Below are 15789 nucleotides of genomic sequence, written 5' to 3' on the forward strand. Positions count from 1 at the left end.
GAACCCCTTGTAACTTGCCTGTTACATTTTCTCTGGAAACCACATTTGCTTTTGCAACCACAAGTTATTATGCCTGTATCCATACAGGTGTCACAGATCTATCATTGCCTTCTACTTTTCAACAACATATTTTAAGAAATATTTTGTTGTGGCACCAGCTTTCCTGGCAGTTTTCTTCTGCATTGCCATCTTTGTGAGTGTTGGCAGAGCATCCTCAACTCAAGCAGCCTGCATAATTTTGCGAGTTTTTTTTTTTTTTTTTCTTTTTTTCATGCAATGTTTAATCCTCCCCAAACCTTATGTGGAATTATAGAGACTAGGGAAAACAAATATGAGATGCAGGTGAACAAAATATATTTCCAGAAAAGCAGGATAGCTGTGTGCTTTCTGGGGCTTGCAGTGTTAGATTAAAAACTCTGATAAAAATACATTGGCTTATATTAGTTTAGTTTGAGAGGAAACAAGAGAAAAATTAATGCAGGCAGCACTGGCACAAGAAGACAGGCACTCGCTTCAGGCCAGGCACTTCTGAGGAGTTGAGACAAAGATGAAGCAAGGAAGGGATTATTTAATTCCATCTCTCATGCATTTATTTTAACCAGATGATGAAGACTCCCTCAAGAGACAGACGCCTCATTTGTGATGATTCAGAATTAATCAGAGCTGCTGCCAAACTTGCCAAGGCAGAGCATCATCAAAAGCAGAGATGAGCACATGACATATCGATTCAGTATTGGCTACAGAAATAAAAAGCAGAATAATCTGAAGGAGATGGACAATGATCATCTAGAGGCCTTACTGCTTCAAGGCTTTACTGTGCGAGAGCTGCACCCCATTAAAGTCACACGCAAAGTGATTTTTAGCCCATCTGAGGGCCAGTAGGAAATCCCTGAAGCTCATTTCCACATAAATGACTGTCCTATTTTGCACAGTTAGTCCAATTTACCTCGGCTACAACTTGCTATTCAGATTTAAGAACTTTGTTAAAGCGGGTACTCTAGATGTTTTAAGGGACTGGAAAACAGATGAATGATGATGCATCTCTTTGTCTGCTGGGTGTGTAAATAGGCCACCCTGCACTAACACATGTTCATGTTTTCACTACTTCCAAGTGACAAAAAAATTACATGCTGTAGGTTTAAGTTCAGTGCTCTCTCCTTTGCAGCTGCGATGAGTGATTTGATGTGTCCGCTCCTCATTATGATTTTCTGTTCACAGACATTGACGAGTGCCGTCTGAACAATGGGGGGTGTGATCATGTGTGTCGAAACACAGTGGGTAGCTTTGAGTGCAGCTGCAAGAAAGGCTACAAGCTGTTAACCAATGAGAGAACTTGTCAAGGTATGTAGCCCATGTCATTGCCATTTGCCTCTTAAATAAACTGCCCCTACTTATTCCCACTCCAAAGCTTTTGCTAAACACTTTTTGTCTCTCGGACTGAGATTTTTTGCATTAAACAGCAAGTATGACAAACCAGCAGTGTCTTTCTAATGCCACAGAAATATGCACGCAGAGATTTCTGTCCTGCAGAGAAGCCAAACCAGGCCTCTCTGGCATGTTTGTCCTTTATATTTAGTGGTAGCCTTTGCTCAGCAGGGCTTGGGAGAGCTAGCTTTAAAACAAATAACAGTTTGCAATGGCTGAACACAGGTGTAGGAAATTAGGGCTCCAACTCTTAAATCTCTGGTTCTTGGATGAATCAAGCCACTACAGAAACATACGCTGAAGAAAGACAGACAGGCTACAACAATGGAGCCAAATCCCAGCCTCTCTCAAAGTGAAAAACAGATGACATACTATTTTTCTTTTCCTTGTATTTATTGATGTGGTTAATCAATATTCAGCCTGGTATAAATCAATGTCATGCAATTGGTTTAGAATTGCTGCACTGAATCACACCACTCTGTACACAGTACGCAAACATCGCACGTGTTCGATGAAAACGTACACTCTGTCGCTGTGCTCTGCAGCCACTCTCTTGTCTCTTTAAATCTATTTTCAGTGGATGCCTTTCTTTCATTATTTGTCGCCAAACAATACAAAGTTTATTTTGCCAGAATAACACAGATAACTGAGAAAATACAGTCTGTGCATGTCGGAATGTAAATCACAGCTTGTTTTATGTGGCACTATGCCTTAACCTACTCAGACGTGTGCTGTTTTGGCCCACAGAGTCAACTTTGGAACAGGGTTGTTCTTGTTTGGTGCTGTGTGTTTTGTCTGGTGAGAAGGGCTGTGATAAAGCTCGCCTCCTGTTGAGTGAGGTATTGCCAGGCTCACATACTCCACACTATTGAGTCACCTGTCTGCTACTTGTCCTCTCATTCCTATCATGTTTTCTCACTCTTGGAATGAGATCAGGGCAAAATAAAAGCTGAGTGCCCCTTAGTAAAGGTTAAAGTTGATTTTTATTTCTCCTTTTATTCATGTAGCTCTTTAGTGCTTTTCTTAGTTTTTGTTTTTTTTTACCCTTCATGTTGGAATGCAAATGTGTGGTTTAAAGGGGCATACTGCAGATTTAGTATTACTTCCAGACAGTTGTTTGCCTTGCAAGAGACCTGCTGAAAAAAAGAGTGATTAAAATCAAAACAGCTGAGGTCCACAGATCTGTAATTTTAGTCTTTCATGTGGGGCATGCACTAAAAGCACAGAATCCTGCATTTCCCATAATACAATAATGCATTCACAAGGGTCATAAGGTTCATTTTGTCAAAGTTGCAAAAGTTAATACAACTTCTCTAGGCCTGCAGAAGACATTGTGCTATTTTCATCATCTTTGTGTGTAAGATGTGGAGTAACCCTTTAAATTTTCAGGACCTAGCTCAGGCTCTATCAGATATTACTTTAACTAAACAGCCAGGAGTAATCCCATCATTGAGCTCACTAAAGTGTGTATATAGAGTATAAATCCTGAACTGAAAGACTAAGAAGATTAGGTGCACCTGCAGTAAATTTACAGCCGTCCTTCTTGTGGTTTTGTTAATAGTCGGTGGAGCTTAGTTGCGTGTCACTATGTTCTCTGGTATCAGTTACACTTAGACATTTTGCAATCACCGTGAGGTGTTGAGATGTGTAAACTCAACTCCTCAACTCTTGGTTTATCTTGGTTTAAACAGTGGTGGTGTTTCCCTGCTTTCAGTGGACCATGGCAACTAAGTCAGGATGGGGCACGTCTGCTGAGCCCCTGTCAGCATTCCACCACCCACAACACCCTCCAGAATCTCCTTCTCATCTTCTTCTCACTCCTAATCCATATGAGGGCACTCAGATGTTCATCAGACCTTGTGTTTTCTCCAGAGGGAACATCAGTGATGGAGGCCTTATCTGTTCTGAATAAACAATAGTTGCCAGTGTTTTCATTTCAGTCAATCTCATTTGCTGTTTTATTTTGAGTAAGGTTGAAGGCTAAAGTGATGCGAGACAGCATAAAAGAAGTTATTGACAGAAGCTTTGAGTTGCGATTCTCATCTTCCTTCAGTGTGACTGTTATCTCCCCGCACGTACATCACCTCATGATGTAGGCTCGCCCTCCCACTGCATACTTCACCTTAGCTGTCTTGTAAATAAGGGTTCTTGGAGTCCCAGATGTCTTCACACTTATACTCTGTAGCATGGCATGACACAGAACTGTGTAATGATAAGTTGCAGACTGACTTCTGGCGTCACTTATTGCAGCATTTTTTAAGGATAAACTCAGTCACCACACCTAACTCCTAGAGGGCTTTAGACTTTTCATTTAAAAGTGCGCTTGAGTAGAGTTTATCTTTAACATGCCAAAAACAATCACTTCTGCAATGCCTCTTCCAGTGTGTGCCAACCCACACTTCTCTCATCTATCAGTGCATTTACGAATCTCCAGGGGCCTGCACATGAGACAAATGGCAAGAACTGTATAAGCTTGTTGTAAATTTTTTTTTTTTTTACGCTTTATTTGTGGCTTTTTTTTTTTTTTTTTTTACAGCTTTTAATGGTCTAGAAGATTTCCGTTTGTAAAAGTCGATTGATTTAACCAGATAAGCTGCAGCTGATGTCAGCACCAATTATACATTTTGGTATTTTTCCAGCTTTAAAATATCAGCTCCTGTGTTTCCTTCAAAGCTTTGTGTACAGCTTTGTAAAGTGATATCTTAATAAGCCTTTAATCTTAGAACAATTTTATCTTTTTTGTTGCTCTTACAACATGTTTGCCAAGTATTAACCTCAATGATCTGCACAGGGTTTGGCTGTCTGTGATGGATTATGCCCAGTGTTCAAATGCTGATCTTTTTTTGAAAAACCATGCAAGATTTGTGCAGATATTTATCAGTCTATCTTCCTGTTTTCTTCAAGGCAGCATATCATTTACTCAAACTTATTTAATTGCTGTGAAATACCTGTGACCTCTGTTTAATGGCAACTTGTGCTTCCTCATAACCCACAGGACGTTCAGATGTAGCAGATGAAAGCATGATATTCCTGGGAAAGTCCTGAGAACCTTTGTTTTATTTGCCAAGTAGACATCCAGCAAAGTCGTAGCACATACCCCTTTTCTCACAGCATTTGCTGTCTGGGCTTGACACAGATCATTACTGACATTAAAGGGAGCCTTGATCAAAATAAAACCAAATGTCATCAGTCTCCTGTAGCTTCATGTGTCTGTCCTTATGGTCTTTGAGTCCATGACATTTAAGGAACTTATCAGGATCCATGTGTAAGAGAGACAGAGACAGACAGGAAGGAGCTGTTTTGATGTAGACTTGCAAGCGAAGCTGTCAAGGTGAGAGAACCAGAGCCACCGAAAACTCATGTCTTCTTATCTGTAGTCATACTGTGACATGTGTATCTAAATACTACAGTGATCATTTATTTGACAGAGATGTTTAAATGCCTGATATTCATATGATGTCCAAACAATAGACTGAGAAGTCAAATTCTGGGGTTTGTAACACTACTGCCTCATTTAGCATGCTTAAGATGAGAAAAGGGAAAGTGCTCCCAAGGTGTAAGTGGGAAAAACCAGCCCAATTGCTCCTATCATCAGGTAAAGAGCAGGCTTTCTTTTGTCTCCTGCTGTGGCCACTTGTTATTTCAAAACAACTTTGAAAATTTCATCTCAGTGCATCGAAATGGAAAACTGCATGACTGCAGGAGGTCAACCGCAATACCATGCACCAAACAGAAGACGCCTTTCTTTGAAAATACACTTTTTTTTTTTTGTTGTGACATGTTTTCTGACCCATTGCAATTCTTGACAAACAAGGAATACAATACAGAAGATGAAACGGGGACAGTTCCCATTATTTTCTTTTTGTAATTTGTTGAACTGTTTGAAAGGTTTCTAACAGCGTGTCTTTCTGTTTGTACAGATATTGACGAATGCTCTTTTGACCGTGCCTGTGACCACTTTTGTGTCAACTCTGCCGGAAGTTTCCAGTGTCTTTGTCATAAGGGCTACGTCCTTTACGGGCTGGCACACTGTGGAGGTGAGCCAGCATGTCTGTTCCTCCTTTTGCCTCCTGGTGTAAATCTCCTGTCCATCACTGTCCTCTGCAACCAACATTTCTGTTCTAACCTTCCAACACTGCTGCAACACTAGAAATACATTACTTTTCTTAATTTTAAAATGTCTACTGACAGCTTTATTAAACCACTGCTGAGAGTTTTTTTTTTTTTTTTTTTTTACATTTTACATGACTAATTTCTAAAGTCTATTATTTCCTCAATACTGTTGTAAGACATGCAGGCAGCTTGTAGTGTCAGTAAGTTGGTTAGTTCACCGCTTTGCTCTAGACTAAAATGCCTCAGCTTTTGGCAAGATGTTTGTACAAACACGCATTGTCCCCTGAGGATGCTTCCTACAGGCCTTTGAGATCCTCTGACTTTCTAACAAAAGCCATCGTGAGGTTCACAGTTTGTGGGTCTGACTGAAATGTTTCAAAACTGTTTTGTGGATTGGATTTATGTTCCCCTTGGGATAATGGGAATGATTTTGATTTTATTTTGCTTTTCCTCTGGCACTACCATATGGTAAATTTGTTCACTAATTGAAGAAATACCTTTCTAGGCTGGACTGGTGTAGTTCATCACTGTCACATTGTTCCTTAAAAAGCCTCCAGTTGATCCAAAATGCTGCAGAAAGAGTACTGACTGGGACTGTCACTATTAGTGTCTCTTCATAGGCTCCTAGAGTAAAATTGGAGGCAGAGCCTTCAGCTTTCATGCCGCTCTTCTGTGGAACCAGGTTCCAGGTTGGATTCAGGAGACAAGACACAATCTCTCCAGTTTTAAGACTAGACTCAAAACTTTCCTTTTTAATAAAGCTTATGGTTAGGGCTGGATAAGATGACCCTGAACTCTATCCCTTAGTTATGCTGCTATAGGCTCAGACTGCTATGAGACTTTATGTGATGTACAGTGATGTACTAAGCACTTCTTCTCCACTCACCTCTTTTTACTCCTCATGTGTTTATGTGTCATTGAATTTTATCTTCTTTCTCCCTTAGTGTGTGCTTTGTCCTGTCTCCCTATGCTTTTCTTTCCTTTCCTTTCCTTTCCTTTCCTTTCCTTTCCTTTCCTTTCCTTTCCTTTCAATTTCTGGATTGAATTGAATTGAACCGCTCTCCTCTTACTCTGCATAAAATATGAGAATTTGAAAACTTCAAAAATCATCTTCCTACGAAACCCAAGTGCTCTCTGTGTTACATAAGGGCATTATCTGAGGCTGCCTAAGAAGAACCAGTTAATTCAAGGCACAAACAAAACATTTTTTAAAGTGCCAATGTATAGTTACTGTTGGTGTTTACACAAGGTAACTCGTAAATCTGGATGTCCCAACATCCTTAAAAAAAAAAAAACTCCCTGCACGCAGCTGCATTCTTGGGCAGAAACAAAGTGCATTTAAATGCTCACTCTGATGGATTGCCTTTCGCAAGCCAGTGTTAGACGTCTGCAAGTCTATTTTCAAAAGGACTGAAATGAGCTGAAACAGGTGGCTGCCTGGAAGGCAGAACTTACGCTACACTTGGCAGTCATATAAAGTGCAGACAATTTGTGCTGTACTTAATGGGCTAAAACATGAAATAATATCATGGAGGTTATGGTCCTTTAAGAAGGAGTATGTCCATCCAAAATTTACAGGTAGCTACTGTATTCTGGTGTAGAACAGATAGGAGAAGCAGCCTTTGGTGTCAGAAGGAGGTGTGTGAGGGCACGTAAGATCTGCCAAGAGGCCCGCCAGAGCACATCAGGGTGTTGCCGCGATCCTTTGATGGAGCATGTATCACCAGTTAGAATCTGCTGCTGTCTCCTGCACCTCAGGGCCTCACAGTAGTTTTGGGAGAGACATAGAGAGACAGCATATGCACTTGAAATACATAGCTTTGAAGTGACTCGTTCTGTGTTTTTGTCTGTAGTTTGACAGGTCGACTGATCAGGAATGTTGCAAGAGAATTTGGTAAACTGAGACCAGAGAGTGGTAATGTGGATGTTTGTGAGCAGGAAGTCTACAAGTTGCAGTTAGTCAAACTCTCAGTTGTTACAAATCTGGATAAGAGTAACAGTTATGAATTTTATGCAAAGTGAACCTGTAATGTAAGTGATACCTTTTTTTTTTTTTTTTTCTGAATGCTTGGTAAAAATGGAGTCTGAGATGTGGTGGCAGTGCTGCTGGGTTGCATTACATCATAAGGGGTTACTTTTATTTTATCCACCCACTGCATGTAATTCTGGAATTACATAGTCTGCTATATTTCAAAAGAGTTTAATAGGTTCATGGGATCCATTCCACACATGGGTAGCTGTATTAGCTGTCAGCTCAGGGAATAAATGTGCCAGGATTGGATTTGTAAGGCTTTTACTCACATGATGGACTGTGATCAGGCTACGCTGAGCTGCTAAAAGGAAAGATGGTCAGGCGTAAATGACTCTCTATACCATTGTTGAGAGAGCCAGTGATGAATGATTTCCCCTCTTTTTTTTTTTTTCTCCTTTTTTTTTTTTTATCACCACTGTCGGAACTGTTAGATAACCTCAGAGATTTATGGTGATCGCTGCTGTACTTTCTTCATCCCCAGCCACAGCCGTACGAGGTTCTGTTATTCCCTGTGTGGTTTATCAGCTGACACATTAGCTGCCAAACAATTCAGAAAGCTGTGTGCGGTGTTAAACAATAGACTCACCCTAAACAAACCCAATTAGGTCAATGACCTGCTGTCAAGCATTGTGCCGAGGCATGTCAACATTCCTCCCAAGTGAGAGTATATCCAGCCATTCTCCCGCTCAGCTAGCAAAACAATCTGTTCATTTTGCTTATCTGCTTAAAAAAATAGATTCAAACTGTCGTGATGAAATACTTTGTATTTTTGAATTTACTTTGTTTGATCCAGTCAGCATTTACTGTAACAGAAGTACATGAAGAAAAAAACACATCTATAAAAAAGATCTCCTAAAACATCAAACAGAGTTCCAGTTGATATCTAAATACTTAAAATGGGTCTATTATGTTCCTTTCTAGCTCCTTATTTGTATTCCTGGACTCTAATGGTGCAGCTTTCCACAATTACAAGTTCAAAATAATCTTATTCTGGGCCTTGGTGCAGCCCTTAGTTCATCCACTGCTTTAAACCAAGCCAGTTCACCTTGTTTTACCAGCCAGCCTCTCTTTAAGCCAGATTTTCTCTTGGTGAAATGATCTGAAAAGCAGGTGGGCTCTGCGCTGGAGCAGAGTGCCTCATATTAGGGATATCCACTTTATTTACCATATACAGATCAAATAGTAGAAAAAACATTAAGAAACCAAGAATTTAGAGCCCTCTGGAGCCTGTTAAGGTGGTATTTATCAACTTACAGGCACTTTTACAGTAGCAGAGTCAACAATTTTGCTTAAATTCTAAAGCAACTTTATGGAGGATCATGAAGCTACTTTGTAATATTGTGTCTTCTTCTGGGTGGTTTAATCTCGAAAGAACACTTGAGGAAGTAAATGTCAAATTTTACATGCTTTCAAACTTGAAAATCAAATGTGGGACACGTAATACAAAAGGCTGGCATCAATTCATATAATGAACATAATCTAGTATATAAATAATTAAAAAATTATTATGAAATTCATAAATTCATTCTTTGCTACAATAATCTGCCTGTTAAGGGCTGGATTCCACTTAAATACACTGTTATCTCAGAAAGTTGTCAGAAAACAGAAAATGATTGTTACAGTATAGTATATTGTATTACATAATATAAACAGTGTGACTGATGTAATGCAGAATCATGCAGTGTAAGAAAATTTTTAAGGATGGCTCTTACATCACCAAATAGTCATAAAAAAATCATATGCAAATTACTGATATTAAATTTCACCTACTGTATTCTTGCATCTGTAAAGTAAGAAGTATCTGTATAAATGTATGACTTGTCCTACGTGCCTTAACAATATATGTTTTGCTTGCACTTGAGGTCTTTGAGGATTGAAATTTATTCTCTAAGTGTTAATAATATAACAATTTTATGTTTTTTTTAAATGAAAAATCCATCCCTCATATCATAGGGTGAGAGGCGGGATACACCCTGGACAGGTCATCGGTCTGCACAACAGACACAGTTTCATCTTTAATTTTAACATTTTTACACTTAAAAAAAAAAAATGGTCCTGCATTTTATTTATTTATTTTTAAGTAGATGCTAAATTACACATCTTCATTTTGGAGCAATTTTTTAAAAAATATATTATGAAACAAAATTCTCAATGGAAAAATAACTGTAACCTAAACTAAAGTTGTAAATCTGACCAACCACTGCGTAAAAAGTTGCTCTGACTTGACTCAGAATTTGGATTTATCTGGATTTTTCTTTTTGTACTGACTCATGCCAAACCACAAAAAAGGAACAAAGTGAAAAAAAAAAATTGAAGTGGAGCTTTTTTTTTTTTTTTTTTCTTTCTTTTTAAAGGGTTGAATTTACAAATTGTCCAATACGGAAAACACAGTCCAGATTGTGCTGAGGGGAAAATTCTTCTGAAAAACAACTCGGGGTGGTCGATGATTAAGCTCACAAAACTGATTGCAATTTAAAGATTGTGGCATTTTTATGAACTATAAACCCCTGAAATTCCTGCACATGATACAAAGCAGTTGCAAAGCTAAATGTCAGATTGTCTTTGTTTTATCCTTTATCCTTGGCTTGTCTCTACATCAGCTCTGTTACAGCATGCAAAGCAAAAAAAAGAAAGATTAAAGCGATCTGGAGAAATGTTAGAATATGTCTATTTGGTCACATTTCAAATTTGGGAAGAACAAAGAAGTCAAAACAGTTGTTGGCAGATGAGCTCTGCTTCCATCAGATTTTCATTAGAGTTCTTTGTCCTTTAAATGAAGAGCTCTGATGCAGAGGATAAGCGGTACATCCCTCACAACATTTTCAAGCAGTTCTGGCTACAGAGCAGCAGAGCACTACTGATGAAGTCATCATCTTCTTCAGGGAGTGCAGTGGCACGCAGACTGTTTGTATTCAGAGTGAATAATTGAATGAGACAAGAAAGAGCATTTTATATCAGCAAGCAAGATCATCAATCACTGCCATTATCTCTGTTTCTTTCCCAGTGCCACTTGTCCGTAGCCTGCCGAATCCTCAGCTCTACTCACTAAACTAATTTTCTGTCTGGCATCGACGGCAGCCAGACTGCATCTGGATCCCGGATGCTGTTAGTGGTTTTAGCTCAGCATGTGTTTGAAAAGTTGATTATAATTTACTGCTTGCCACAAGTCTTTCTCCTTGAAGAGCAGAGAAATTTTGACCATGAAATTGAATGTGGGTGACATCAAAACGAGAAATCACTTCTGTTTACACGCAAACACATTAATCTTTCCAGAGCGTGAGGATGAATGGAACTAAGCTTACAGGAACTCCTCATTCATAGCCCTGCTGTTTTCTAAGAGGCCTGCTTGTCTTTCATGTAATTCAGCAGAATTGACTCCAGATTGTTTTGGACTAATCACATTGTTTTGTTTTTAATATTTCTGTTGCCGTCTTTGTAGATAAAAATTCTTTTTTCTTTGCAATTCTTTGATCTTTCGTAGTCCTCCGTGGCATGTGTGGCTGTCCACAGAACATTTATACTGTATGTTAACACATCTCTTCACAGATATTGATGAGTGCAGTATAAATCGTGGAGGTTGTAAATATGGTTGCGTCAACACACTAGGGAGCTACGAGTGTACCTGTCCACCTGGCTACAAGCTGCACTGGAATAAGAAAGACTGTATTGGTATGTAACAGCACTGCCCCCATGTGGTTGATTCACTGACAGACAGTTTCCACATATCCACTGCCTGTGCAATCTTTCTCTCTCTGTGTCAGCTATTGTTATTAATAGTATGTGATACAGTGTGGATTTTATTTCCTCTCAGAGCCAGTGAAATGTCCTCCTGGACCCGTAGCACCAAAGGCCACACTGACCTGTAGCAAGACAGGCAAGAAAGAGAGCTGCTCTCTTACATGTGCTTCTAAGGCTCACTATCTGGCAGGTATGTGGGGCTTAGAACAGTAATTCAGAGTGGAGTCACAAGGCACCAAATGAAAGTATCTCAGATCCAATAGATCATGAACTTATTTTGTTTTTGTATGAACTTTTGCAGAATCTGATAACAGCTACTCGGTCAGTTGTGGTATTCCCATACTCAGAGGGAAGTCCCCTGCCAGGCTCAACTCCAGCAGTAGTCAGAGCTGCACAGGTTTGTCACCCTTGATTTTCATATGGTCACAGAGATTTCGAGAACCCAACATGCCAATCACAACAGCACAGACAGCTGTCTTTGCAGGGATGGCAGTGTGATGTTTCAGTGTCCTCCTACCCACTGGGCTGTGTTTGTCTGTAGAGGCTTTGGCCCCTCCAGTGAAGCAGACGGCTTCTTTCAAGATTAAAAACGCCAAATGTCACCTGCATCCTAAGCTGCCCAGCAGGACTGAGGACAGGGGCCGGACGCTGGGACAAGGTCAGTCCTTACGCATGCGTTGCTTTATCTATACAGTACCAGTGAAAGGTTTGGACACACTTACCCATTCATATGAGTGGGTGAGTGTGTCCAAACTTTCATCTGGTACTGTATGCTATTTTTAAATAAAATATGTGAAGGTTTACTGCTAGTCTTTGTCATTATATAATGCCTGACAAAACTAATAATTTGTGGTTCCTGCTAACTGTCACACATGTATCAGCTCTTAGAATTATGAAGTGGAAGGTATCCAATTATCTTACACAATGCTGCCTTAAAGATATTACATGATATTTTGTGTCTACAGGAGGAGGGCAGCCCTGCAGCAACTGCCTGGTAACATTTGTCAACCTCAAATGTGACTCCTCTAAGAAAGCCAAAGGGCGACGTGCTCGCAACCCCTCTAACAAAGAAGTAACACGGATTACGTTGGAGCTGGAAGCTGAGGTTAAACCTACAGATGCTACAGGTCAGCCATCGTTTTTCAAACAAAACCCTGACAGATTTAATCAGTGCTTAAGGTGTACTTATTCATTGACTCCAAACCAGGGAGTTGCAATCTCAGCTGCCTGAGACAACGCATGGAGAAACAAGTTAAAACTTATATCAAGGCTCTGAAGAAGTCCATCAACCAGGAGCGCTTCCTCATCAGAGTTGCTGGATTGGAATATGAGGTGGCCCAAAAACTTCCCCAGGCTGCTCCCATTCAGGAAAACTGTGGCCCAGGCTGGGAGAGGGACAGTGGTCGATGTGGTAAGACCAGAGAGCTGAAATGGTAGTCTTAGATAAGCTAATTTTGCTGCAAGAATATGTTTAGAAACTTAATAGGTACTCACACTAGGCAATCCATACCACGCCTGCACATATTTGAAATCCAAAGTTCAGTTGGTTTGACTAGTGGGATCACTATGGTCATAACTGGGCGCAGGTAAGTGAACCATGGCCTGGCCTGCTTGAACAGGTGGGCCCTGGTGGAGATTGTTTGGACTCGGGCATGATACAAAGTAACTGTGCCTAGTGTGAGTACACCCTAAGTGTCAGAATATAACCTTACAGGATGTAGCATTGTGCATCATTGTTTAATAGAGGGTGTGTGAGCAGCTAGTCTTTAGGTTAGGTCTGTACACAACTAACTAAATAAATCATTGACAGATCAGACACAGTCACAACCCCAAGAGATCAGCTGATCAGCCAATATCATGTGATAGCTCTGCTGATATACATCTTTGCATCCAATTGGAAAATCTCATAAAGGGCATGCGAATTAAGCCGTTTTAGCCTCCTTACAGTTGTTTCTGGCCCCGCAAGCTACTTTGCAACCCACTTTGTAGTTGTCCTATCTGCACTGAGTCACATATTTGTGCATATTTTATCCATCCAGTTTATGTATTTACTTAATGATTAATTATTAAATTTAAGAATGTCCCTATCTCTGACTGGAGCCATTGTGGATGTTCTCTCAGTCAGATGTTTGCCAGGGTCTTACTACCACGGTGAACAGGAGCGCTGTGTCCAGTGTCCACCCGGCACGTTCCAGGAGAAAGAGGGGCAGCTGGCCTGTGACCTCTGTCCTGGTAGTGATGGTCATGGGCCTGTTGGGGCACGAAACATCTCCTCCTGTGCAGGTAATCTGGTTTACAGTCCCGGGGACTGTGTTAAACATGCATTTCTGCCTCATTAGAAGGCCTAATCTCTGCATTCTTTAAATCAAATCCAGGCCAGTGTCCAACAGGGTACTACTCCAACAGTGGATTCAAACCTTGCCTGCCTTGTCCTCAAGGCTCTTATCAGCCAGATTTGGGAAGGACCCTGTGCTTTCCCTGTGGGGGAGGACTCAGTACCAAACGGGAAGGGGCCAGCTCCTTCCACGACTGTGAAGTCAAAGGTCAATTTTTTATCTTTGAGGGAAAAAAATGTCTAACTATAAACTCCAAACGTCTTCACTTAATCTGCTTCTTAATTGTTCCGTGCAGTTCAGTGTTCTCCAGGTCATTACTACAACACCACAGTACACCGGTGTATTCGATGCCCTGTGGGGACCTATCAGACAGAGTTTCGACAAAACTACTGCATTTCCTGTCCTGGAAACACCACCACTGATTTTGATGGTGCCACAAGTGTCTCACAGTGCAAGAGTGAGTATGAAAATTATTGTTTTGTGTTTTCATTATTCTCAGACATGGGCTTGAATTTAATTTGGTCTGCTTGTGTACGTCTAGACAGGCAATGTGGTGGTGAGTTGGGCGAGTTTATGGGTTACATTGAGTCACCTAACTATCCTGGTAATTACCCTGCAAATGTGGAGTGCACTTGGAACATCAACCCACCCAGCAAGCGCAAGATCCTAATTGTTGTGCCAGAGATTTTCTTGCCTTCAGAGGACGAATGTGGAGATGTGCTGGTTATGAGGAAGAACTGTAAGTGGCCCTCTTTCATTAGCATTCTGTGTTTATTTAATCACATCATAAACCTGATCATTTTTCTTTTCATTCCCTGCAAGGGTCAGCTACATCCATCACCACCTATGAGACATGTCAGACGTACGAGAGGCCCATCGCCTTCACGGCTCGTTCCAGACGTCTCTGGATTAACTTCAAGTCTAATGAGGCCAACAGCGCCAGAGGCTTTCAGATCCCCTACGTCACTTATGATGGTATGGAACATCATCATTTTTCTCAGCAGATGGCTTCTACTGTGAACTGTCATGTATCTAAAATTACACTGACAGACTTTATTTTCACCTTAAAGGGTCATTTTATTAAAAAACAAAACTTTTCTAGTTTTAGTGGTATCCATCCTGGCAGGATTTTTATTTTTAAACATATATTGTAAAAATTTCACATTTTTTTTCCCTGTGGTGATCACAACTGTTAGATTTGATGGTCTAGACAAGTCCTGTATGTTCACCATGAAACACAGAATATAAACATAAATCTGGCATGAAGGTGTATATTTTTGTCAGTGTAGTTGTATAAAAAAGACACACATTAGCTTTTTTTTTTTTTTTTTTTTTTTTTTTTTTGCAAGAAGGTGAAGAACATTTGTTTTGTAAGAGACTAGATGATTATTGCACATGGAAACATCAACATCTATCCATCTACGGTGCAGTTTTTGCCACGATCAGTATTAAATAGGAAGTTGCCGTTGATGTTTCAATCATGTTTGCTGGAGAATCACAAAAATTAGTTTGACTAAGATGTCATCTATGTTTCACCAAAAATACTGTAAACTGCAACTCTGGTGGATATGCTATGTAAAAGCTGCAGTTAACTGCAATCATCTGATTTCCTCGGTCGATTGATCAGAAAAACCAGATGTCAGAAAATATTCTTTTGTATGATTAACAGTCCATAATTCAGTGGATAGGGACGATAGGGAGTCTGTAAAGCCTAACATTTGAAAAGCTGGAAGAAGGAGCCGTTTGACTTGCATTACAGATTAATTAGTTCATCTTTGCCACCCTGATGGTTAAGGTGTGTGTCGCACACACCTGCCTATGAATTAGAGAAATAACCCCACCTGTAAGTGTAGATTTTCACTTTACCGATATATGACAAGAAGCTGAGTCAAAGGGAGTTTTCCAGTATATGAATTAGTTTTTCATCACGCCTGTGTTTATTATTTCACTACCTAACTCGATTTGCATGGCTTGTTTTCAGCATGTCATGAGGTAACCAGCAGTAATTATGTTGTGTGGATTTTTTTTTTTTTTTTTTATGAATTCAGAGGACTATGAACAGCTCGTAGAAGACATAGTGCGAGATGGAAGGCTCTACGCCTCTGAAAACCACCAAGAAATCCTCAAGGTTAGCTCAGCCCTTCT

General features: G+C 40.1%; 1 protein-coding gene across 2 annotated transcripts in view; it reads left to right on the forward strand.

The window, feature by feature from the left end:
• The window catches only part of scube3 (signal peptide, CUB domain, EGF-like 3), a 75564-nt gene that overhangs the window by 57151 nt on the left and 2624 nt on the right, over positions 1–15789 (forward strand). For both annotated transcript variants that reach the window (XM_030733703.1, XM_030733704.1), the window contains 14 exons: positions 1219–1341; positions 5346–5462; positions 11117–11239; positions 11382–11498; positions 11610–11705; positions 11850–11966; positions 12274–12435; positions 12516–12719; positions 13430–13591; positions 13684–13851; positions 13940–14101; positions 14186–14383; positions 14467–14619; positions 15693–15772. In XM_030733703.1, the coding sequence (XP_030589563.1) occupies positions 1219–1341; positions 5346–5462; positions 11117–11239; positions 11382–11498; positions 11610–11705; positions 11850–11966; positions 12274–12435; positions 12516–12719; positions 13430–13591; positions 13684–13851; positions 13940–14101; positions 14186–14383; positions 14467–14619; positions 15693–15772 (1982 nt within the window). The remainder of the gene's footprint in view (positions 1–1218; positions 1342–5345; positions 5463–11116; positions 11240–11381; positions 11499–11609; positions 11706–11849; positions 11967–12273; positions 12436–12515; positions 12720–13429; positions 13592–13683; positions 13852–13939; positions 14102–14185; positions 14384–14466; positions 14620–15692; positions 15773–15789) is intronic.

Source organism: Archocentrus centrarchus, chromosome 7, assembly GCF_007364275.1.
Source record: "Archocentrus centrarchus isolate MPI-CPG fArcCen1 chromosome 7, fArcCen1, whole genome shotgun sequence".
Classification (NCBI taxonomy): domain Eukaryota; kingdom Metazoa; phylum Chordata; class Actinopteri; order Cichliformes; family Cichlidae; genus Archocentrus; species Archocentrus centrarchus.